The 24264-nt window shown below is 37.2% G+C and overlaps 1 protein-coding gene across 3 annotated transcripts; it reads left to right on the forward strand.

Moving 5' to 3' along the window:
* Positions 1 to 770: 770 nt before the first annotated feature.
* LOC111516250 (uncharacterized) lies at positions 771 to 23995 on the forward strand. 3 transcript variants are annotated; one of them, XM_023172438.2, is made up of 10 exons: positions 771 to 930; positions 4716 to 4836; positions 5482 to 5601; positions 8133 to 8398; positions 9819 to 10610; positions 12345 to 12386; positions 13243 to 13281; positions 18573 to 18704; positions 19521 to 19564; positions 23397 to 23995. In XM_023172438.2, the coding sequence occupies exons 1-10, from the start codon at positions 862 to 864 to the stop codon at positions 23821 to 23823; spliced, it is 2052 nt and encodes a 683-aa protein (XP_023028206.2). In that variant the 5' UTR covers positions 771 to 861; the 3' UTR covers positions 23824 to 23995. The 3 variants fall into 3 exon arrangements, with proteins under 3 accessions (XP_023028206.2, XP_074028280.1, XP_023028218.2); XM_074172179.1 differs by having other exon boundaries at positions 12345 to 12385; positions 13236 to 13281; XM_023172450.2 differs by lacking the exon at positions 9819 to 10610.
* The last annotated feature ends 269 nt before the right edge of the window (positions 23996 to 24264 follow it).

Raw genomic sequence — 24264 nt, forward strand, 5'->3', positions numbered from 1 at the left:
TTCATTTGTAAAATAATCTAATTCATAAAAAATCGATCTATGATCCGATTTTACATTGTCGAAGACACCATTTACACGGGAATTAATAAAATTGACGAATATTTGGTCAATAGTTTTTACTTTATGTCTACTTACTCTGGGTGTGGCTTTAAATTAAAACCACTCAACATATCGCATAGATTTTTAAAGTCTTTGTCTTCGCCAGAGTTATACGAATCTAAATTGAAATCCCCGCAAAGCATAATATTTCTTTTCGGTTTATAGACATATTCATGAACTCCCTGAAGATTATTATAAAATGTATCCTGATGGGGAGCGATAGCACACTATTTCAATTGTGTTTCTATTTTCTACTTTAATCAAAACACTGCAAACTTCGAGGAATGATGAATCAATAGATATTTTTTGAGAAAAATGAAATCACCAACGGACGTCACTGCCTCTAATAGTGGTTGGAAGATTCCCCATAACAATTTTCCCCACTTCCTCAACATGTACTTATACGGTTGCGAATAACTATTATCATTAGACACAAAATATTAATTTTACAACACATTATAAGAATAATTACGGAGCCAATGAGTTATTTTCGAACCTAAAAGTTCAAATGATTTTATTACCTTCTACGTTTTCACCTAAAACACGTCATCAGGCGAAACCAAGTTATGGAGAACGATTAAATTCATTGAAGATTTTTATCTAAACACCTAATCCGTATATAGAAAACTTTGCGCAACTATATTGTTCTATAAAGTATTATCTTCTTATCATGGAATTAAATAAACAATTGAACCTAACCATACCTGCCCAGTAATAAAATGTAGCTAGTGATGAGGTGTGTATTGATATCGAGAAGAAAAAATGGCACCTAGTGGAGCTACGAGCATTTCTATCAAATATATAATCCTTACGGCTGCTATAATAGGAACAGTATGTACATAATATAGTTTTGGTGATTGTCCCTTGTCTGTGTGTGTCTGTTTAGTTGTAAAACAATCAAAATTAGATAGACGAAAACCCTCGGTCATAATACTTGGAAAACGAACAAAATAATTTTTGATGAATTGTTTCAATTGTCATGTCAATACCAAGAGATACGGTTTTGTTATGATTCACATTCCTGGAAGTGTTGTTGTTTTTCCATACACTTGTTTGAACAGTATCTTAGTTGAATATTTGTAGTTTTCTCAGCTTAATTTTGGTTGTTCATGAATTCTAACCTCTCAAGTAAAATTTATGTATTACTTTCCCCACAACAGAACAAAAATACTGTGGCACATTTCGCTAACCAAGTTGGCATCATTAGAATATGACTACGAGTGAATTTTACAACTAACTCAGAGCTTTTATATGCATCTAGTCGAAACACCAAGTTCGATATTGGACCATCAAATGAAGATAATCAGATGAGTGGCAAAAGTGGCGTTAATCCAGTCTTAGTACCAGTTATCATGCCATATTGTTATTATATTTCACTTCTTATTTACCTATATAATCTAATAATGACTGTATTTTATGATACCTAATATTCACCTAGTTTCTACCTGTAATTATTACGAAAAGTGTATAATTCAAACGATATAATGCAACTTATAATGCAACAGCTGCCCTTCAATAATATAGTTAGGGTGCTAACTAATTTCGTTATTCAATAACCATTTCTGATTATATAAGAATCACAATAACTGTATAATAATAAATATATATATATATATATATATATATATATATATATATATATATATATAATGGATATTTCGTTTATATAGGTGAGTGGGAAAGTAGGGATTCAATTGAAAATGTATATATATATATATATATATATATATATATATATATATATACATACAGTGTGACCCATTTTTAATGGAAACACCCCCCTAAAATTTGAAGTTGTAAACCGATTTTATTATTATTTTTTTTAAATCTCAAGTACTAAAAGGTCTACCTTGGGACAAAATTTGAAATGTTTATTGAAGTTTCAGGACATACTACGATATTTTTTCTTAGTCGAAAATTGGGATTTTTTATTAGCGATTTTTTTCATTGAAAAAATCACTACGCCACTGGATTCAGAGTGCCTCTGAATAGGAGTGACCAAAATTTCATGAAAAAATATTCATTATTAACAAAGTTATGACAACTCAAAAATTCGAAAACTCACACAGCTAACAGTTACAAAAAACTCCCTATATCTACAGATATAGCCATGAGAATACTTTTTTTATCATTTCAACAATAAAGTGCCGCCAGATAAAAAAAAACAAATAGCGTAAATATTTTTAATGAAAACGGAATTACATTCACACAATTCAACTAACAATGAAGCAAAAAATTTTAATAAACGTAACTAATAACTAATTATTGAAATGTTTCGATTCAGTGCAACAATTCAAGAAGGCGACGAAGTAAGACGCCTGGAATATTGTTTATGGGCCCAAGGGGAATATTTAAACAATAGAAATTCCCTAAAAAATATTTTATATACCGACGAAGCCACTTTCACTACAAATGGAGTAGTGTCATCACAGAATTGTCGCTATTGGGCAGCGGATAATCCTAACTGGGTAATAAACTGTAAAAGCCAGTATTCCCAAAAAATCAACGTCTGGTGTGGGATATTGAACGAACGAATTATTGGTCTTTCTTTTTTGAGGAAAACATTAATGCGCAGAGGTTTCTAGAATTTTTAAACACAGAGTTTTGGGATGCTATTCACGAGCTGCCAATCAATGAACGATAAAATTTAATTGTCCAGTTAGGTGGGTGTTCAGTTCATTATGCCAGAGCTCTGAGGCAATGGCTTAACGAACATTTTCCAAACCGATGGATAGGCCGTGGTTGTCCGTTTATTGTAGAGTGGCCACCCAGATCTCCAGACCTCACAGTTTTGGACTTTTTTCTCTGAGGACTTCTCACACTTGAGGTTTACAAAAACCGCTCAAGAGATAGAAATGAACTTTGTGCAAGAATTCGACAGGTATGTGCAGATATTAGCCCTCAAGAACTAAGGAACGTAATCAGAAACATTCGTAAGCGTTACGACACAAGTATCGAAATACGTGGTGGATTAGTAGAGGCTACTAGAATATGAGTTAGAATTAATTGTTGCACTGAATCGAAACATTTCAATAATTTGTTATTAGTTACGTTTATTAAAATTTTTTGCTTCATTGTTAGTTGAATTGTGTGAATGTAATTCCGTTATTCTCATTAAAAATATTTACGCTATTTGTTTTTTTTTCATCTGGCGGCACTTTATTGTTGAAATCATAAAAAAATGATATATTGTGACTGTTAGCTGTGTGAATTTTCGAATTTTTGAGTTGTCATAACTTTGTTAATAATGAATATTTTTCCATGAAATGTTGGTCACACCTATTTAGAGGCACTCTGAATCCAGTTGCGTAGTGTTTTTTTCAATAAAAAAATCGCTAATAAAAAATCCCGATTTTTGACTAAGAAAAAATATCGTAGTATGCCCTGCCTTATGGATGTTTAAGTTTTCCCAAATGTCCATGCGGTTTCCCTTATTGACTTGTTTTATGAGTTTTATGTCAATAATTCAATAAGGGAAACCGCATGGACATTTGGGAAAACTTGAACATCCATAAATTTAACAGTCAAAAATCACTTATCGAGGAACAAGTACAAATCAAAACACAACAGGACCTAACATTCAGTATATTAAACAAATCAATATACACTCCTAGAAGCAATGAACCTGGAGAAGATTTAACACAAAGAATAGTACCTGATGTAATCCAAATACAGGCAAATTTACCAAAAGCAACAGAAGTACCTGTTTTGAGGCGTTCGGACCGTATAAAAAGACACACAACAGGCTAACACGTTCAGATAGAAGAGTGCTTAGAAGATGACAGCACGACCAGCTGTCGAAAGCGCTTGCAGATAATCAAATAGAAGCCATAGAGCTTCAAATCCTTATTGTAACTTACATTAATTACATTAATCGCTTCAAAAACACTACACTAACTTTCTTGGAAAGCTTCTGATAATTCCTCTTCCATATTTTCTGTTTCACAATCACTGTCGTCATTGTCGTTTCGGTAATATTAGATACTTCTTCTTCATTTACCTCTATTCATCCGTGTTTATTAGCACGGATGAGATAAATACTCTAGAAATGATATCGCAAACGTTGAGCAATATAGGGTGTCATAAACAACTCATTAGTGTGGATTACAGTCAAACTGAGTCACCATGAATAATTTTTTGATATTGAGATTGTGAAAGAAGCTTGAAACGCGTCAACTTTAGTTTTCAGGGAAAAGATTAAACCAGTTTAATCTTCCTCTTGAAGATGATCGCTTGGTGATCGAAACACGTATCGAGGTGTTAAAATAACGGTTTGGTGCCAATGTCCTGGAATCCAAATGGAATGACAAGACAAGTGTGCTGTCGTCAGCAAAGCAATATATTGGACTCTTGGTTTTTTCCAATAAGTCGTTGATATACAATAAAAATAGGATTGGAGATGATGAATATATGAGAATATATGATTATATTTAATTTATTTCACGATGATGCTGTCAATATTATTTTACATTGAATATTGTATATAATTTATCCATGTAATCAGACCGGATGTTTGGATACAAAATGTCAAATAAATGAATAAATTAGCTCAGCTGAAATGCCGTAGATCTAGCAACTCTGGAATATTTAATTTTAATATATTTTTTCGATTTCAGTTCCAAGCAGCAACTTGGTTTAGTTTATCGCTAGTATCCATTCTTTTTTATGAATCAGCTATCGAAATCGACACTACATCACAACATGAGTATGGAAACTATATTTACAATTACTACCTGAGTAAGTATATTTATTACTACTAATTTTTTTAAACTTTATTCCAGTTTTTCAAAAACAGATAATTTCCAGCAGATTTCCTAATTTATTTATCAACTTGGCGGTGATACAGTGAATATGATTTGTTTTCATTTTTTATATACCTCCTGTTCCTTGGCTAAAGAGTCGGCAATGCGATTGCCTTTAATCCTGTCGTGCCCTTTAATCCACCTCAGGATTAAAGGGCAGGATATTATATATTGATTTTTGGCATGAAAATATCTAGTAGAAATATGTACTTCATTGTAAGTGCGAATGCCATCCCTATTAGTCTTTTTGTCAATTGGGCGAGAGTTAGAATTTTGGGCTAAATTTGATTTTTGATTAATAGATTATGAATAAGTCCCAAGTTCTTCTCATCGTTTCTTAGTTACTTTCTAAATTATAATCAATTCAAACATAAAAAACCAGGTGAGGATGTTAGAGTGAATAAGAAAAGAATTTTTGAAATTAGATATAAATATTTTCTTCCCAAGAAATAATACATGGTTGTTTTTCAACATCATGAAGAGAGAAGAGAGAAAAAAACATATAGAGAAACACTATTGGACTGATATAATTACCGGCTCTCAATTTCAGTGATGATTGATAAAAGTTTTTGTTTTACAGATCGAAATAATCCTAATGGAGAGAACTACATTATTTATCCGGAAACATTCAACTATTTTATGTGGATATATTTGGTTTTGAGTTTTATATGGCTCGTATCTTCATGCTTCATCCTATGGGGTAGGTACACATTTTCTTGCACAATTTCCATGTACGTATGCTTTTTTGCGAAGAATTTGGAAGTCAACCGTTTCCAATAGGACACCCAGTATATTTATGTGCGTTGTCTGTTCAAAAATAGAGTAAATTTACATATTTCCCAAGAAATATTCATTTATCTGTTTAAAATTAATTTATCTGTTTCCCGTTAATCAGCTGTCGCCCCCATACGAACAACAACTCTCCGAAGTTAAGAAAATTGTGCGTGCTAAGGACTAACGAGGTCTTACCTTTTAACGTTTGATTCCTAACACGGTTGCAGAATCATCCCAGCTTCAACCAGATAAATTCTCTCGAGAAAAATATCTGGTCGACGCCTCGACCCACCGGAACAGAACCCACGGCCTTCGTGAGTCGGGCGCACTACCACCGCGGCCAATTCCTATGTATCAATAGTCCCTCTCAGCTCCTCAATCGTTGCAGAATGCCGTCCTTCCATGGGTCTGTTCCATCTTGGGAACAGGAAAGGTCGCAGTTGCTTCGATGAGCCGAGGTCCTAATATTATCATTACCGAAGTTTGCGCTAGTCAGGGGCTAGAAGCCCCTTTCTCAAGATGTGCAGTAGATGTGTAGAAATCAGTTATCAGTCTGTTAGATTATTCGAGCCGCAAATATCGATACTACGTAAAATTGCAAACAAAAGTTTCAATTACTTATTTCCTAATACTTTCTTTGTCATAAACCGACCCAAACTTTACGCAGATACCTTAACAATTTGGAACAAAAATTTGAATACATATAATAATAATAATAATAGTTATTTCAGAATATCAATACAAAGAATGATACAAAATTTCGATATATAATGAAATAAATATGGTTGAACTCCACGAGGGTTTCCCCTGTATGTGGAGGGGGAAATTAATACATATTGACACAATAACACAGTCTGCACAGTCACACACACATATTCACGATAATTATACTCACTTATATGAAGACTGTTCACAATTCAACATTAATAAAATTCGAGGAGGATTACATTAAAATTTATTATGAGATTTCATTCATTAGCTTTCCAAGTACACATTTACACTCAAAGGGACAGTCTATCTAGTAATGATTTTTCAGGTCAATGTACTGGTGGATTTTTTTCCGTGGTTGGGCGTTTATCCAGGCAATCAATTGCTTGTGGAATGAATATATAGAATTTACTAATTTCAGTTCATTAGATATCATATTGTAGCATCGAGGAGCCAAATAGGTGTAATTTCTCATTAGGGTGTTTTTTTCAGGTCGAGGTATTGTGAGTATATAGTTCCTATTTCGAGTATCATGTACCTACATGGCTACTACCAGTAGCCGTTTTTTTGTTTTTGTGTAGATTAAGAACTATTTTCAAGAAGAATAGCTGTCTGACATCCATTACTTTGGTTTCATTATATAACATTTTCGTTGGATAGTCTTGTGGCTTACGGAAAATAACTTTGAGAATTCTCTTTCGTATCATTTCCAGCGGAGACAGATGATTGGAATATGCTGCTCCCCATGAAATTATACCGTAATCAATGAGGCTTTGCACAAGGGCATAGTATACTGTTCTCATTTGTTGGATGTTGAGAATATTATTGTAATACCTCATTCTATAAAGCACATACCGGAGTTTCTTTACAGTGGCATTTATATGGTCCTTCCATTTCAAGTGTGGATCTACAATGATACCTAAGTATTTTATATTATCTGCTGTGGATATTTTCACTACTTCCTTATCACTCAAAGTAATACTGAGGGAGTTATAAGTTGGAAGTAATTTGGGGTATGAGGTGAAGGGAATGAAAATGGTTTTGTCAAAATTTATTGTTGGAAGACGATTACTGAACCATTGGATAACTTGTTTGAAATCTATTTCTGCAATACTCTTTAACTCTATACAGTTCTCTGCAATATATAGTACAGAGGTGTCGTCTGCATAGCTGATAATATCTCCTTTGACTAGCTGCATATATAAGTCGTAGAGGTAAATGTTGAAAAGGATTGGACCCAGAATTGTTCCTTGAGGCACACCATACTCAACTTCTTTCGATTCACTATACTGTCTATTTATTCTTAGTCATTGATTTCTTGATGTTAAATAGTTTTTCGTTAATTCATATGGAATTCCCCTGAATCCAATCCCTTCTAATACTTGCAGTAGTTACTTATGGCTTACCGTGTCGAAAGCCTTTGCTAGGTCCACGAAGACACATAAACTAGGTTTCTTTTTATCGACATATTGGCTAATTTTACTCAGCAGATAGTTTATAGCATCTTCTGTTGATCTCTTCTCTCTGAATCCATACTGGCGATCTGATATAATGTCGTTTTTATTCAAGCAGTTAATAATACGTTTTTTCAAAATTTTTCAAAGAGTTTTGCCAAGTTTGAGATAAGGGGAATTGGTCTATAGTTTGACACGTCAGTTGTCACCTTTTTTATATACCTACAGGATTTATTACCGCTGTCTTGAATACCGAAGGCCATTGTCCAAATTCTCATTGGAGTGTATTTTTCAGCCGTAGTAAGAGGAAAATGGAAAAACATGTCAAAACTCATAATTTTTTGGTCGAGTATAACAATAGCGATTGCTGTGACTGATATTATTTTAATGAGTTTGGTAGCAGCTGATTTACAAAAGGCCCATGATCTGTCCAACAACCCAACTGAAACTACAACTGAAACCACAACTAAAACCACAACTGAAACCACAACTGAAACTACAATTGTAACTTCTACAACTGTTTCTACTACAGTGGATCCAAGTTTAACAAGTACAATCCCGGTAAGAATCTTTTGATTTTGATGTATGTTCGAAACAGTTTCAATGTAGGTTCTGAATTGTGGGTGTTGCATTGAAAATTATTATTCCTGAAGTTTAGAAATAATTTTTGTAAATCTGAATTTGCTGGTCAGCGGTTAAAAAATATCATTATTGGAACAGAACAAAATATATCAAGTGTTGAATTAATAGTAACCAAGAATCATTTGAAATTTTTTTATATTCTCAAAAAAAATAATATAATCTCCAAATAAGTGATGAAAAACTAAGGCTAAGATTGACTTGAATAATGAAAAATTCAGTAATTCAAATTAAATTTTTATCATTTTCAAATCAAAGATGAGTATTTCAATCTCTTCAATGCCACACCCTATATTCAATTGGGGAAATGCTATACACAAACACTATCTTGTATCAAATCTAATAACTAAGTTCCACACTGAAAACCCTCAAATATATTATAGTTCATTCTTACCTATACCACATCATAACCACTAACACTACTATCCACTCCAGTACAATACTATTCTACTAGCACAGACACACATATAAAACTACCACTACTCAAACATTTCACTTCCACCTTCCACCTCATCTATCACATATTCCACAACTTACATTGAATAAACAGTAAACTATGAGATACGTTGAGTTCAGCCACAAAATGAGACGAAATACAGTGATAAAAAGATAATAAACTGATATACACGCCGGTATCCAGGCCGGGGTGGTTCGGATAACCACGTAAAGGGGGCCATGTATGTGAAGCGAAAAATCCGAAGGTCTCCTAAGGAGGAGACGACTAATAAAAAAACTAAGTGTTTTTCAAGAAATAAAAAATTAATGAAAAAAGATAGGATGGTAGCACTGTCTCTATCAAGACTGCTGCACTCCTTCACGAAAACTCCTGTCAACAGGTCAACTGTTGATAGGAGGAAATTGGCAGAGAGAGAGAGAGATTTCAGGAAGATTCAACACCATGCATAAGATGGTTAAGTGAAGATAAAGCATTGCGAAATGAATACTGTTGTAAACAAAGCTTGGCTCAATAAATGTTACTCGGACTTTGCACCAGAATAATCAACCGTTGAGAAGCGGTTTGCTAAATTTAAACGAGGTGAAATGACCACGGTAACAATTATATAGAGTCGACTTCCACAGAAGGTAGTAAGTAGCTGTTGCAATGAAGTGCCTTTCAAAAATTTAGGAAAGCGGCAGATATTGGAAATTTAGCCTCTGAGAATGAAAATGTATCTCACCCTAACACGTTCACGTTTCTACACTTCAAAATATTCTACATCTTATAGAAGAAGAATACACACTTAGACCACCCAAGAAATAAGAAAACAACGAACACAATCACAAGTTCACCAAATATAACATATTTTCAAAGGGGAATAGTTATAATACGTTACTTTTATAGGGAACCTCGACACATGTCACATCTACGTCTACACCAGGTTCTCCTTCAACCGGCTCCTCAAATCCAACTAGTTCCACGAATCCAACAATTCATACGTCTACGTCTGGCACTACGACCATAACTGAAACACCAGACTCCACTGTTTCCACGAAACCAACAGTTTCCACGTCTACACCTAATTCTCATTCAACCAGCTCCTCAAATCTAACTAGTTCCATGAGTCCAACAACTCCCAAGTCTACTTCCACTAACATTACGCCTACAGATGAAACATCAGAATCCATTGTTTCCACGAAACCAACAGTTTCCACGTCTACACCTAATTCTCATTCAACCAGCTCCTCAAATCTAACTAGTTCCATGAGTCCAACAACTCCCAAGTCTACTTCCACTAACATTACGCCTACAGATGAAACATCAGAATCCATTGTTTCCACGAAACCAACAGTTTCCACGTCTACACCTAATTCTCATTCAACCAGCTCCTCAAATCCAACTAGTTCCACGAACCCAGCAATTCCTACTACAACTATAACTGAAACATCAGACTCCACTGTTTTCACGAAACCAACAGTTTCCACGTCTACACCTAAAACTCCTTCAACCAGCTCCTCACATCAAACTAGTTTCACGAAACCAACAGTTTCCACGTCCACGTCTACTACGACTTCAATAAGTCCTACTGATTCCATCACATCAACAACTACTAAAAAATATACTACTGCCCACAAAACTACCATCCCAACGTCGCAAAGCACAAGCTTCATTACTCATATTCCTACTAAACCAGTGGTAAGTATCGAAATCATATACCATTATCTGTCAGATGTGTGCTTGTCTTGTAGCTGGTAACAAATACCTGCTATTTAATGAGACGGAATTGGTCGATACTTCTCGAAAACCCAGGCACCTATTTTGTGTGTGTTATACATTCAATTGTTGGTGAGGTAAGACACTTGTAAGTCGCAATGAAGGTATAGTTTATTTCTAGCAAATACTGCTAAAGATGAAACAATTGAAAAACCTATTCCGTTTTAGCCGAAAATATAACAAAGTCAAGAATTTTAAATGAAACTCAACGGTATAACACAAATAACCATACTAAGTATTCGGAATAGTGGTCTAGGAGCCATTTTCTCCAAATATAGTATGGTGGCGCTACCATCGATCATCTATGGAAATATTGATATATATAGTGAAAAAAAGAGAAAAAATGTTTTGAAGAAAAATGTCAAGGCATGACGTTTCTCACCAATTCACGTTTTTCCTTTTTCTAATGGCACTTTTTACTTAATTTATCCAGAAAATCTCAATAGAAATTGGCATGTGGCCTGAATGCCAGGTTATTTAATTTTCTTTTCAATGTCAAAGATAAAGTGGACAAGATGGAGAAATCTGGAGTTCATAAGCTTAAATGTCTGGAGTCTGGAGTGTGATAGTGTTTATGTGGGACAATGTGGCCGAAATTTCTCAAAACGGTATGCTGAATATGAAAAGTCCTTCAGACTAGGTTATAATGATACGATGTTTTGAAACCATTCCTTGGAATGTAACCACAATTTCCGAATCTGAACGACACGGAATTTTTGGGATATGCAGGCAAGTTCTGGAAACTCAATTATTTGGAATTCTTGGAAATTCATAAGCATAAGCATAAGCATAAGCACCAACTATCAACTTATGAAGTACTATTCCCGAGTAGAGAGGACTGGACCCTCCGGGAGAAGGAATTATAAAGAGCAGATAGTTGTTGGTTCACAGATGGATCGAAAACACTTTTCGGTTCTGGTATAGGTGTTTTAGACCCAGGACAGAGATGTCAACCTGCCTAGGAACCTATGCGACTGTATTTCAAGCGGAAATTTACGCTATTGAATTGTGTGCGGAGAGATTGAAGAATACAACCACATACACAAGTCAATAAAATGTCTAAATTGGTAGCAAATTGCCAAAAACGACTCTCCTCGATAGGAAGACTTAACAGATTGTCTCTGATCTGGATTCCTGACCATACTGGCCTGGAAGGCAATGAAGCTGCTGACTCTCTTGCAAAGGAGTGTGCTGCAAGCAGCTTCATCGGACCATAACCTACAATTGGCATCGCTTTAGGCTTTGCCAAACAAACATTGAACACCTGGATGGCAAGAAGATTTATGGACTTCTGGCAGCATCTTCCAGGTTTGGCTCACTTCAAGGCGTTTAGTCATCCTTTGAAGCTTGATACCAAACAATTGTTAGACTACAGTAGGGATGAACTACGATGTCTAACAGGCCTTCTTACAGGTCACTGTCAATTGAATCATCATATACAGAGACTCGGACTGTCGGAAGATAGTGTGTGTCGCTTCTGTTTGGAATGTGATGAAACAGCAGAGCATATAATTTGTGTCTGCCCCGCTGGGGGCTGAATCACACCATGAAAAATAAGAAATAATGTTCACTATTATGTACTTTGTCTTTTTGTCTTTTATAATTTGCTCTAGGGTTCCCCTTATATTTCATAAATAAAAAAACATTCATTTGCAGAAAACAACTAGTTTACCAGATCCTACAATCGAAGTTCCGCAGGTAAGATTTCAAATCTTTATTCTTTTCTATCTATTCGTTTCGTTAACCACTTTTTATTGGTTCTAGCATTGTTTGTAGTGAGTATTGAAGTGTATTGTGTAGTATAATAGAATTGAAACAGTAAAAACGGCAATAAATAATGTGTTGACTATGTGAAATGTCAAAAGATAGTGAAAAGTCTCAAATTCTATGAAATAACTAACAACTCACGTTTGTATAACTATCTCTTTTCGATTCACCGTGCAAGCTGTCAACCAAACAACATGCAAACATGCATTAAATTCAATTGTCTTTCTTTTTCACTTGTAGGAGAAAAATATGTTATGAAAGTATGTGATTTGTCGCGTATTTATGCTCTTTTTTGCATTTGTCGTCCAAACTGCAATTGGTTAGAAATGTTTCGTTTAGACTATCAAAACCCTCATGAGAACTGACACCTCGTCCTGGATTACTGCAGGTCGACCACTTTAGTGCTCATCTTCGAGGACAAAATCTCAGCTCTACGGTATCATATAATAAAAGAGACTAACAATTAAAATTTGGAAAAAATTAACAGCATCAATGTACAGAGTACAAAATTCTCTATCGATCAGTATATACCGCGACACAGTAGAAAAGTATTCGTTGAGATAATAAAATGGGCATTAAAACGGACAAAACTTTTGGAACAACCTCATACTTGAATAAATATTTCGTTGTTTAAATAAATGGTCTGATATATATTTTTCCATCAAGCATACCTTTCTCATCAATATATTCATACTTTCAATTGTACCTGTTTCATTCTAAGTTAACGATGAATTTCACCGACTTTCTTCTTCTTCTTCTTGATATTCTCATTTTTTACTGGTTTCAGGGAAGATATCTGCAACTATCTGAAAACCTTTCGACTGTGGTAAGTTATATCATTATTTTTCGTATGTTTAAAATCTGTTTTTCCCTTTACCAGCTGTCGTACCCCTACGAACGACAACCCTAAAAAGTCGAATCTTGTTCGAGCTAAGGACTAACGTGATATGTGATTCCTAACACCTAATATGTATTGAAATTATTTAAATATAATGTGCAGTAATTTTAGACGGGGCGAGAGGAAAAAATTAATTAAAGTCTATAAGTACGATGAAACAACTGTCAGTGGCTAAAGCCTTCGTCAAAATTTTACAGCAACAGCAACAACAGCATTTTTTCAGGATGAACCCACTCTATCCTCTGTTAAATCCCTGATACCGAATATTACGGACATCGTACTAAAAAAAACAACTAGGTTGCATCTGTGATTTGTAAACTCCTCATCATTTTTGAAGAGAAAGGGGTTCTTCCTTATTGTTATAAGATCGCTCGAGTTCCGCTTGGTACAAAAAAGGGATTGAAAAGTATTTCAGATAACTATAGATCAGTTGCTTTGCTATCAGCGATATTGAAAACGACAGAGAAAGATATTAATCAACACAATATTGGGAATGCTTCACCATCAGAAGAAAAATTCAACAGTTGACCTCCCTCCAATTCTTACTTTTGAAATAATGCCGATAACGGAACGTATTTGGCCATAGTTAAAATCAACCAGTAGGTCCATTCCCGCTACTTTCATTCATTAATTCACACAAAGTTCTCGGTGACCTCGAAACGAAGTGCGGAGCCAATTTCGTTCTTTTACCAAAGGCGGACGCTCATATTAAAACGAAATTTGAGGATATTATAGCTTTCAACAGAGAGCTTCGACAGCCTAAGCCCAATGAACTGCGCAACCCGATAACCCCGGATGACGTTCGAAGGGCCCTTGTTGGTTGCAAGAACTTTGCTGCTCCAGGCCCAGATGGGCTGAACACTTATTGGTGAAAAAAACTACCAAGTACCCACCGCCATCTGGCCAGAGTTTTCAACTCATGGCTGGATGGAGAGCAGCCGATTCCGGATTGGTTTGTCGAGGGGCGGACCGTTCTTATCCCCAAAAGCGGAGATTTGTCGATTCCTAAGAATTACAGACCGATAACATGCTTGAATTCGTGTTATAAGTTGTTTACAAGCATCTTATACACACGAATACTCACCGCAGTTGACCGAGTGTTCGAACGGATATATGAGCAGAGAGGGTCGAAGAGAGGAGTCGCTGGATGTAAAGAAAACCTGCTCATCGATAGATGTGTAACGCAGGACTCGATACAATATAAGCGTAACCTCTCTATGGCCTGGATCGATTACCGTAAGGCATTTGATACAATTTCGCATGAGCTCATCTTGCATTTGCTCAGATGCCTTGCGGTACCCGACAACATAGTGAGATGCATTGAACAACTGATACCACTTTGGCGAACTCGCTTCACCATAACATCTGGTCAAGCAAGAGTTCCAACAGGGTGGTCACTTTCAGAAGGGGTGTATTTCAGGGTGATTCCCTCAGCCCCCTTCTATTCTGTATCTCACTATTGCCATTATCCGTTGCGTTCAGAAATACTCGAGGGTATAACTGTGGCACCCCCGAAACCGGAGGCATAAGGTCACCCATCTGTTTTATATGGATGATCTTAAACTTTATGCCTCTGGAGAGAAGGATCTCCATCAGTCCTTGAGGGTAGTGGAAGAGTACACGCATGCTATCGGTATGAAATTCGGGATAGACAAATGTGCAATGGTCCATCTCAAAAGAGGACGATGCGGGGACTACGGAGAGGATGTGAAGCTCGTAGATGGGAGCACCCTACACCATCTGGATGCCGGAGAGACGTATACTTACCTTGGGGTGGAACGACGCCACTCACAAGAGGTAGCAGCAGTGAAAAACTCTCTCCGCGGCAAGTATCAGCACAAACTTCGACAGATCTGGTCATCGGAGTAAAGTGGACTCGGGAGGAGCTGTATCAACTCGACGTGAAAACCCGAAAAATTATGATTCTCTATAGGAGTTTGCATTCCAAATCGTCTGTTCCACGGTTGTACTTCCCCCGACAACAGGGAGGCCATGGACTTTTGAGTTTGGAGTGTCTACATGACAGAATGGTACTGGATACAGCCTGTAAAGTCGTCAGGAGTTCGGATCCCCTTCTCTGCATGGTCTGTGACCATGAGAGAACAGGAATTGGAGAATTTCTCCTTAGGACGGCTACCCGAGCAGCTGATGAACTCGGTATAGTTTTCGACTCTGAACGAGGTGACCACAACTCTGTCACCGAGTTGGAACCCGTTCAGCAAAAAGCTCAGATAAAAACCGCAGAGATCACCTTACTTCTGCAGAGACACAAGGATAAGCCACTGCATGGGGTCTTCTTCAATAACATTGGAGACCTTGGCTTATCAAAGCGCCTGACGTTTGCTTTTCTCAGGTCCAGTGGGCTGAAGTCGGAAACTGAGGGGTTCATCATGGCTTGCCAGGATGGTGTCTTCAACACCTTAGTCTATCGCAGTCGCGTGATGGGTATAGAGGTTACTGACACAAAGTGCACTGCTATCAGCATGTTCAGCATATGCGGTCTCGGCCTATATCCATCGACATAACGCGGCCCTAAGAGTGCTATATTACCATCTACGGCACTCTTACGGTATTGACGAGACACCGGTGTTGCCCTACGCTCCGGGGGATATTGAATCCGTTGTGGGGAACGAGAAGTGCCGAATTTATTGGAACTATTCGTTCCCCACCGTCAGGCTCATACAAGCTAATAAGCCTGATGTAGTCCTTCTCGACCACCAGACCAAAACGATATTTGTCGTGGAGTTTTCAGCTCCCGGTGAGACGAATATCGTCAGAAAAGAGAAGAAAAAACGGATAAAATATCGAAATTTTCTCTTCGAACTCTGCAGACTCTATCCAGATCACTCTGTCAAGATGGTTGTTCTGATTATTGGAGTCCTTGGTGGAATGATGTCCTCTCTACTCTCGAATCTCAAAATCATACCGGCATAAATCTTAGCCGCACAGATGCAGAAGGCTGTCATTCTTGGCTCACTGCGCTTGCTCAGGGCTCATGATTCTCGGACCCAATGATCACTTACCCCAGGGTGTGGGGAGTGGTCATTGGTTGATAATGCTGGCGCGCCCTCCCGAATGTATCGGGGCTTCGGAAGATAGGGCCTGACCAGCGCAGGAATTGGAGCATTTCTCCTTAGGGCAGCTGATCGAGCAGCTGATAAACTCGGTATAGTTTTCGGTATAGTATCGTCTTATGCGGGGACTACGGAGAGGATGTGCAGCTCGTAGATGGAAGCATCCTACACCATCTGGATGCCGGAGAGACGTATACTTAACTCACAAGAAGTAACCGCAGTGAAAAACTCTCTCCGCGGCAAGTATCAGCACAAACTTCGACAGATCTGGTCATCGGAGCTGTCGGGGAAGAACAAAGTTGCTGCAACAAATATGCTTGCCGTTCCAATCTTACTCTACTCGTTTGGAGTAGTGAAGTGGACTCGGGAGGAGCTGTATCAACTCGACGTAAGGACCCGAAAAATGATGCATCTCTATAGGAGTTTGCATCCCAAATCGTCCGTTCCTCGGTTGTACTTCCCCCGACAACAGGGAGGTCGTGGACTTTTGAGTTTGGAGTGTCTACATGACAGAATGTTACTGGATACAGCCAGTCGTCAGGAGTTCGGATCCCCTTCTCTGCATGGTCCGTGACCATGAGAGAGCAGGAATTGGAGCATTTCTCCTTAGGGCAGCTGCTCGAGCAGCTGATAAACTCGGTATAGTTTTCGACTCTGAACGAGGTGACCACAACTCTGTCACCGAGTTGGAACCCGTTCAGCAAAAAGCTCAGATAAAAACCGCAGAGATCACCTTACTTCTGCGGAGACACATGGATAAGCCAATGCAAGGGGTCTTCTTCAATAATATTGAAGACCTTGGCTTATCAAAGCGCCTGACGTTCGCTTTTCTCAGGTCGAGTGAGCTGAAGTCTGAAACTGAGGGGTTCATCATGGCTTGCCAGGATGGTGTCTTCAACACCTTAGTCTACCGCAGTCTACCTTAGTCTACCGCAGTCTCTTCGAACTCCGCAGACTCTATCCAGATCACTCTGTCAAGATGGTCATTCTGATTATTGGAGTACTTGGTGGAATGATGTCTTCTCTACTCTCGAATCTCAAAATCATACCGGCTTGCCGCACTAAGGCAGAAATCTTAGCCGCACAGATGCAGAAGGCTGTCATTCTTGGCTCACTGCGTTTGCTCAGGGCACATGATTCTCGGACCCAAGGATCACTTACCCCACGGTGGTCATTGGTTGATTATGCTGGCGCGCCCTCCCGAGTGTATCGGGGCTTCGGGGGATAGGGCCTGACCAGCGCACACTACGGTGAAAAAAAATAAAAAATAATAATAATAATAATAATCGTCTTTATTATTTTCAAAAAATATGTAAAAAAATAAGATTGATGAAATACACCAACAGAAAATTTTTGAAAATGAAGGACGAAGTTCAGTTCAGTTCCTGAATAAATTCAACAACTGAACTGTTCTTCCACTTAACCCTAAAAAATACCTCTCTATTGAATTTCCTTTAAATAATACAAAAACAAAGGAAAAATATACAAATTTGTCCACACTACAGCAAGTAAGTTTACAGAAGTAGGACTAAATAGATTATAATTGAATTTTTGGAACCCAGCTATACCTAATTTGAGGGGAAGATCATTCATCACATGGCATATTTGATAACTGAAACACCTGCGGAAAAATTCAGTTTCAAAAGAAGTAAGTGTTCCTCCTCCGTTATGTACATCCGTTCGAAAAGACATTTTTCTATTAAGATAAGCAGGCTTTCTGGTAAGAATAATTTTATAGAATAGGTTGGCGGCGAACAAGATTCTTCTGTTATTCATATTTAACCGAGATGTGGGCTGGCCACCAAGATCGTGAGATTTGACTCCGTTAGACTTTTTCTAGTGAGGTTTTCTTAATTCGCAGGTGTACGCGAATAAGCCCCAGCTCACAGCGGCCCTCAAAGCCAACATGACCCATGCCAACGGTCAAATACAGCCTGTTTTATGAGCCACAGTAATGGAAAAATGTTCGTTTTCGATGCGCCCCATGCAGAAAAGCCGACAGATAGCGGACATTTGAACATAATTGAAATTTTATTATTCGTTCTTTCGAACGAATAAAAAATTTCGGTGCTATCTGACACACATTTGGTTTTATTCAAATTCAAAAAAAGGAAGCGATTATGAAAGACCAAAATTTTTTTTCAGATCTTTCCTCAGAGCACATATACATCTATGGGTATTGTAATGACGTTAGCTGCAAGAGGATATGTTTTGTGGTGTATCAATGTTATATTGGCCATTGTGCTAATCGTTCTAGTACGACAGATGAAAAAAATGGTAAGTATACCTAAATCTAATCTTCCTAATAATATAAGTAATGGTGCCATATACTTTCTTTCAAGTAAAACAACGGAAGAGATGCATAACCTTGTGAACTCAGTCCTACACGAATTTGATGACTGGTGTTACAGGGATAGACTTATAGTTACCCTGAGAAAAATTGTGTGCATGGAATTTGCAAATTCATCTCGAAGACTAGATGATTTCAATTTCATTTTCCGGAATGAATCCTTGGCATTAACAAGCTCAACAAAATTATTAGGAACAATAATGGACTCATATTTTACTTGGCAAGGACATATAGAGATCACATCCAAGAGATTGAATCAATCCTATTATCTCATTAAATTCCTTAAGAATAAATTAGATACTGAAGCACTGATATCAGTTTATTTCGCCAAGTTACATTCCATTATTTACAACAACATTGGTGCCTGGGGTTTAGCAACGGAGGTGAACAGAATTTTCATAAAACAGAAAGCATTACTGAGGCTAATTTTCAATCTAGATTACAGAACGTCATGTAAAGTATAAAACACTGCCACCTCAAGTTTTTAAAAACAGTTGAAAGTGTTACTGCAACAGTAATTTTTTACATATTTAAAAATCCATAGCCGCTTCCCCCACAGATGAAAAGGTATATATTATATAACATTTTTTTCTTCTTATCATCTAAGCTTTGCAACCTAATATGTCTCAATGACGCTCGAGTAAATCCCCATTCTGCAACGTGGGCTCCCCTGCTATCAAAATAAATTTCAATGACATACAAGTAACGTATATTTTAGATGTTAAATAATGATATTCTTGTAGAATCGACCAACGCTGTTGCCGCCAATTGATGCATTTGACACAAGGTGAGTTGCTCCACATACGAGGTATGTTCAAAAATTATTAATTTGTTAATTTCTATTTTTTCTAATTCAAAGTAGTCCCCTCAAGATATAATACACTTTTGTCAGCATTTTTTTAATCCTCAAAGCGGTTCTGATATGCACTTCTTGATATGTCTTGAGGCTTCTTGATCTTCTATGGAAAGCTTGTACCGATAACAGAACCATAAGTAGGCTACGCTCACGAAAAGCCCCTCTAAGAACGGCAGAGACTCTTATCAAAGAAAACTTCAACATGATTGAACGGTGGAAAGAAGACTGTGAGAAGAAGGACATACCTGCCAACCTGAATATGCCATGCGTTACAAACAAGCCAGAGGATTTTGATCAACCAAGACGAATTTGGACAACGGTCGATAGAATAAGGACGAATTTTGGTAGATGCTCCGGCTCACTTTTCAGGTGGGGGAAAATCCCCTTTCCAAATTGTGTCTGCGGCGCTGAAAGACAGACTATTGAGCACCTGATAGAGTATTGTAGAGTTAATGCCTACAGTGGCAACCCATCCGATTTCCTGATTGCGACAAGAGATTCAATAGAATACAGGGTGTAACTGAATTAGTGTAAAATATTTAAGGAGGTGTTTCCTCATCGAAAAAAAGATAGGATCTTTCGTATAAAGAAACTTCATTGGAGTATCCCTTGTTAAGACACAGCCCCTGAAAGGGGGTACATAACAATTTTTTTCACGAGCACTGAGAAAGTTACAATATTGAAATCAACCTGATGTTTTGTACTACCAAAAAGACACTTAGCCAGTAATTTATTTGGTTTACCCCATAGTTGTAAGGGGTGGAAAACGCAACCTCTAAAATTTATTTCCAATGTAACTTTTTGTCTTATTATTTGTTTACCATTTAAAAATTTATTTCCGATAGCCTGTTTCATTCTAAAGAAAAAAATGTCTCTTGGGTTTTTTGCCCAAAATAAACCAGTTCGCAGCAAAAAATTATTTTACGAACAACTACAGAGATACATCGTCATAAATGCGAACTGGATCTATTGTTATTTTGTAATAAACGATTAAAGGATAATAATCAAAACTAATTTATTAATAACAAAACACACAACATGTAGAAATCATAGTAAATGTTCAATATGTCTACCTTCAGACGTCTAGACGTCGGCGAATTGAGCCACATATTCGCTCAAATATTCCTGGAGTCTCTCTGATTACCCTGCACGCATCGATCATACGGTTTCTACATCGCGAAAAGGAGTACGATAAACCAAGTGCTGTAAATGGCCCCAAATAGAGAAATCGAAAGGATTGAGATCTGGAAATCGAGCGGGCCAGTTCTGTGGTCCTCCTCGACCTATCCACTGATAAATTTTCGTTATGCGGACACCCAGCGATTTTGAAAAAAATGTTTGAGTGTACTTACGTATTTTGATGCGTAGATTACGAATCCGAAAGAAAAAAGCGGCGCTCTTCCTTATTTAAAAAGTTACGGCCCTTCAAATTTCAGAAACTATTTAAAAAACACATGCATTTATTCACTAGGTCACCTTTACACCTTATTCGTCCTTCTTTAACACTTTTCACTTCAATAATCAACATTTTTCTTATAAAAATGTTAAAAAATGTACGGAGCTGCTTTTTGGTTACATATCACTGTATTTTACGTTTTTAAGGTTAATGATATGGTTGGTACGACTGATGCAGTTCATATTCCTAAAGTAATTCAAATGTTTTTTACCTTCATTCTTTAGATCGTAAATTGGTTTTTGGTGGTGTATTACGAATTTGAAATAGTAGGCGACGGCAAATACCAACCGCTTTTTTCTGAAATGTCACTAGTAACTAATCTAAAAATAGAATAATGTCACCAGGAGAAGCATTCGTTTTTAAATTAAGTTTTTTATAAGAAAAATGTTGATTATTGAAGTGAAAAGTGTTAAAGAAGGAGGAATAAGGTGTAAAAGTGACCTAGTGAATAAATGCTTGTGTTTTTAAATAGTTTATTTAGTGAAAAAGAAGGCTGAAAAGTTGCTCTTTTCTGAACTTTGAAGGGCCGTAACTTTTTAAATAAGGGAGAGCGCCGCTTTTTTCTTTCGGATTCGTAATCTACGCATCAAAATACGTAAGTACAGTCAAAAATTTTTTCATTCAATTTCGAAAATTCACAAACTGACAGCTTCATACCAATTTAATTGTCACTATCGCTAATAGCGACCTACTAGATAGATTAGTTTCGTATTTTCACATTTATGACGATGTTTCTCTGTAGTTGTTCCTGAAATAATTTTTTGCTGCGAACTGGTTTATTTTGGGCAAAAAACCCAAGAGACATTTTTTGTTCAAAATGAAACAGGCTATCGGAAATAAATTTTTAAATGGTAAACAAATAATAAGACGAAAAGTTACATTAGAAATAAATGTTAGGGGTTGCGTTTTCCACCCCTTACAACCATGGGGTAAACCAAATAAATTTCTGGCTAAGTGTCTTTTTGGTAGTACAAAACGTCAGGTTAATTTTAATATTGTAACTTCATTAGTGCTTGTGAAAAAAACTGTTATACAAATTTTATGTACCCCCTTCAAGGGGCTGTATCTTAACAAGGGATGCTCCAATGAAATTTCTTTATATGAGAGATCCTATCTTTTTTTCGATGAGGAATCACTTCCTTGAATGTTTTACACTTATTTAGTTACACCCTGTATATTCGTAACCTTGGTGTTTGTTTGTGAAACATTTGTTTGTGACCCATCCTCCCGAGGAGTTGTCCTCCTAGATCATCGTCCATCCTGTCCTTTCCAGATATGTGGACAGGTCACTGGGATACATCTCCTTTATATCGGCAGGTGTAGGCCAATACTCGCCGAACAGACACTCTCTTATTGATGATAACTCAGGACACTCGCACAGGACATGCCTGACAGTTTCATCTTCCTGTTCACACATCCTGCATAGAGGTGTGTCCACTAGCCCCATATTATGTAGGTGTTTCCTTAGCTGACAGTGGTCAGTCAGAAGTCCTACTGTTAAGCGTAAATTTTTCCTGGTCATCGCCAGATATTTCTTCGGCGCCAGCTTCTCAGGGTCGCCCAGGGTGATCCTGGCAAGAGTGCATACTTTGACATCATCCCATCTCTTTAGGGATTGAGCATGGGTGTTTCTTGATTCACTTCTTTTTTGTCAAGTTTTCGCATTGGGAGAATATTTATGCGTATTTTCTTGTAAATCGGCATTTTTCAAGCTGTGAAGCTGTTGTTGTAAATTATCCCCTGAAAAAAATAACGCCGGCCGCCGCTGGTCATCGTCGATCGACTGTTGATTGGCCAAGGTCGCGCTCAACTCTACTTGCGTTTCTCGATCGTTATCGGCATCGAATCACTTCGAGAATATTCCTATAGGCTTCCAGAGACTTCCATTAACATATATAAACAATACCAACAAGCAGATCGGAGAAGTCTAGTTGAAAGTGCGGTATGAAGTGAGCTAATAAGGCGATAGATATCCGAGTATTAGTCTGAAGTTCAGTTAAAGTTTGTGTGTTGTATTGGCAGTACAGTAGTGGAATAGAGTTGAGTTTAATTGTACAGTGTGATTAATTACTGTCGAATCCATGGGAAAAACGTAATACTATTTCAATTCCTCAGTCACTAATGAATGGAATATTTCCCTTTGTGAAAAAAACTTTGAATTTACTCAGTAACTTATCGAGGTGACCTGAAAAGTATGCCGTTTCTACGCCATTTACTTTTTCATACTCTGGAGATGAAAAACAAAGCTATTATCATTGTGATCTGATAGATAAATGCGCTGAACTTATATGAAATTATTTGTTCCAGAACTCGTCCCTTCACTCTATACGACCAGACAGATATTGGAACAGGGCACGACAATAACGGATTCACTGTTGATGACGATATAATTTTCAGTCCGAAACGAACCGTGGTTCCCACAGTGGAGAACATCTCGAGGAATCCCCTAAGTAACAGCAACAGAAGCAGTATCAATGACTCCCAACCGTACATCTTCAGCACACCCAGGCCTATCGAAATCGCCAGACCGTTCAGGAATGATCCTACTCCCATGACGAAACTGGCCAAAATTGGTAAATCCGGTAGAGGGCGTCGTACACCCCCTCAAAGTGTCCCGTCGCCAGTACCACCCAGTAATGTTCCGTACATTCCCGATCCTGACTATACCCCTCCGATTAGTCCCGAACCTCAAACGAAATCGGTTTTGAAACCGAGAAGCAAATATATTTTTTAGACAATTTTAGATAGAATTAAGTCTCATACAATATTTTTTTATCGATATTTTAATCGTATTTATGATTTATCAGTGTCATTAAGATTTATCGTTGTCGTCATCTCAAGTATTTTGCAGTTTGCCAGTAACTCTCATATTTTAATCGTAACGAAGTAAAAGATATTAGATCCTGTGTGTTTTTTGTTCTTCATCTCAGTAAGATCCTGCTGTAACACTTTTTGGCAAGCAACTTGCCAATTTTGTAAGATTACCACTAGCCAAAGTGAATCAGAATAATGTTATACTGATATTTTTCCATGTATTTTTTTTAATTATAGTGGATCAAGTGAAACATCAACAAATATTACTTTAGTTTTTACCTTTCTAATTAGATATTACAGTGAGGATTTTCGTTTCCTTAAACAGTGGTCTGCAAGAATCTCGTGGTTTTGCTTTACACAG

The sequence above is a fragment of the Leptinotarsa decemlineata genome, unplaced genomic scaffold, assembly GCF_025532065.1.
Source record: "Leptinotarsa decemlineata unplaced genomic scaffold, Ldec_3_MD MMD2_tig00000035_RagTag_RagTag, whole genome shotgun sequence".
Classification (NCBI taxonomy): domain Eukaryota; kingdom Metazoa; phylum Arthropoda; class Insecta; order Coleoptera; family Chrysomelidae; genus Leptinotarsa; species Leptinotarsa decemlineata.

Coding starts and splice junctions, on each gene's coding strand:
- LOC111516250 (XM_074172179.1), top strand. CDS start 862: ATGGCACCTAGTGGAGCTACGAGCATTTCTATCAAATATATAATCCTT. Junction 931..4,715: donor CGGCTGCTATAATAGGAACA/GTATGTACATAA, acceptor TTTCGATTTCAG/TTCCAAGCAGCAACTTGGTT. Junction 8,399..9,818: donor GTTTAACAAGTACAATCCCG/GTAAGAATCTTT, acceptor TTACTTTTATAG/GGAACCTCGACACATGTCAC.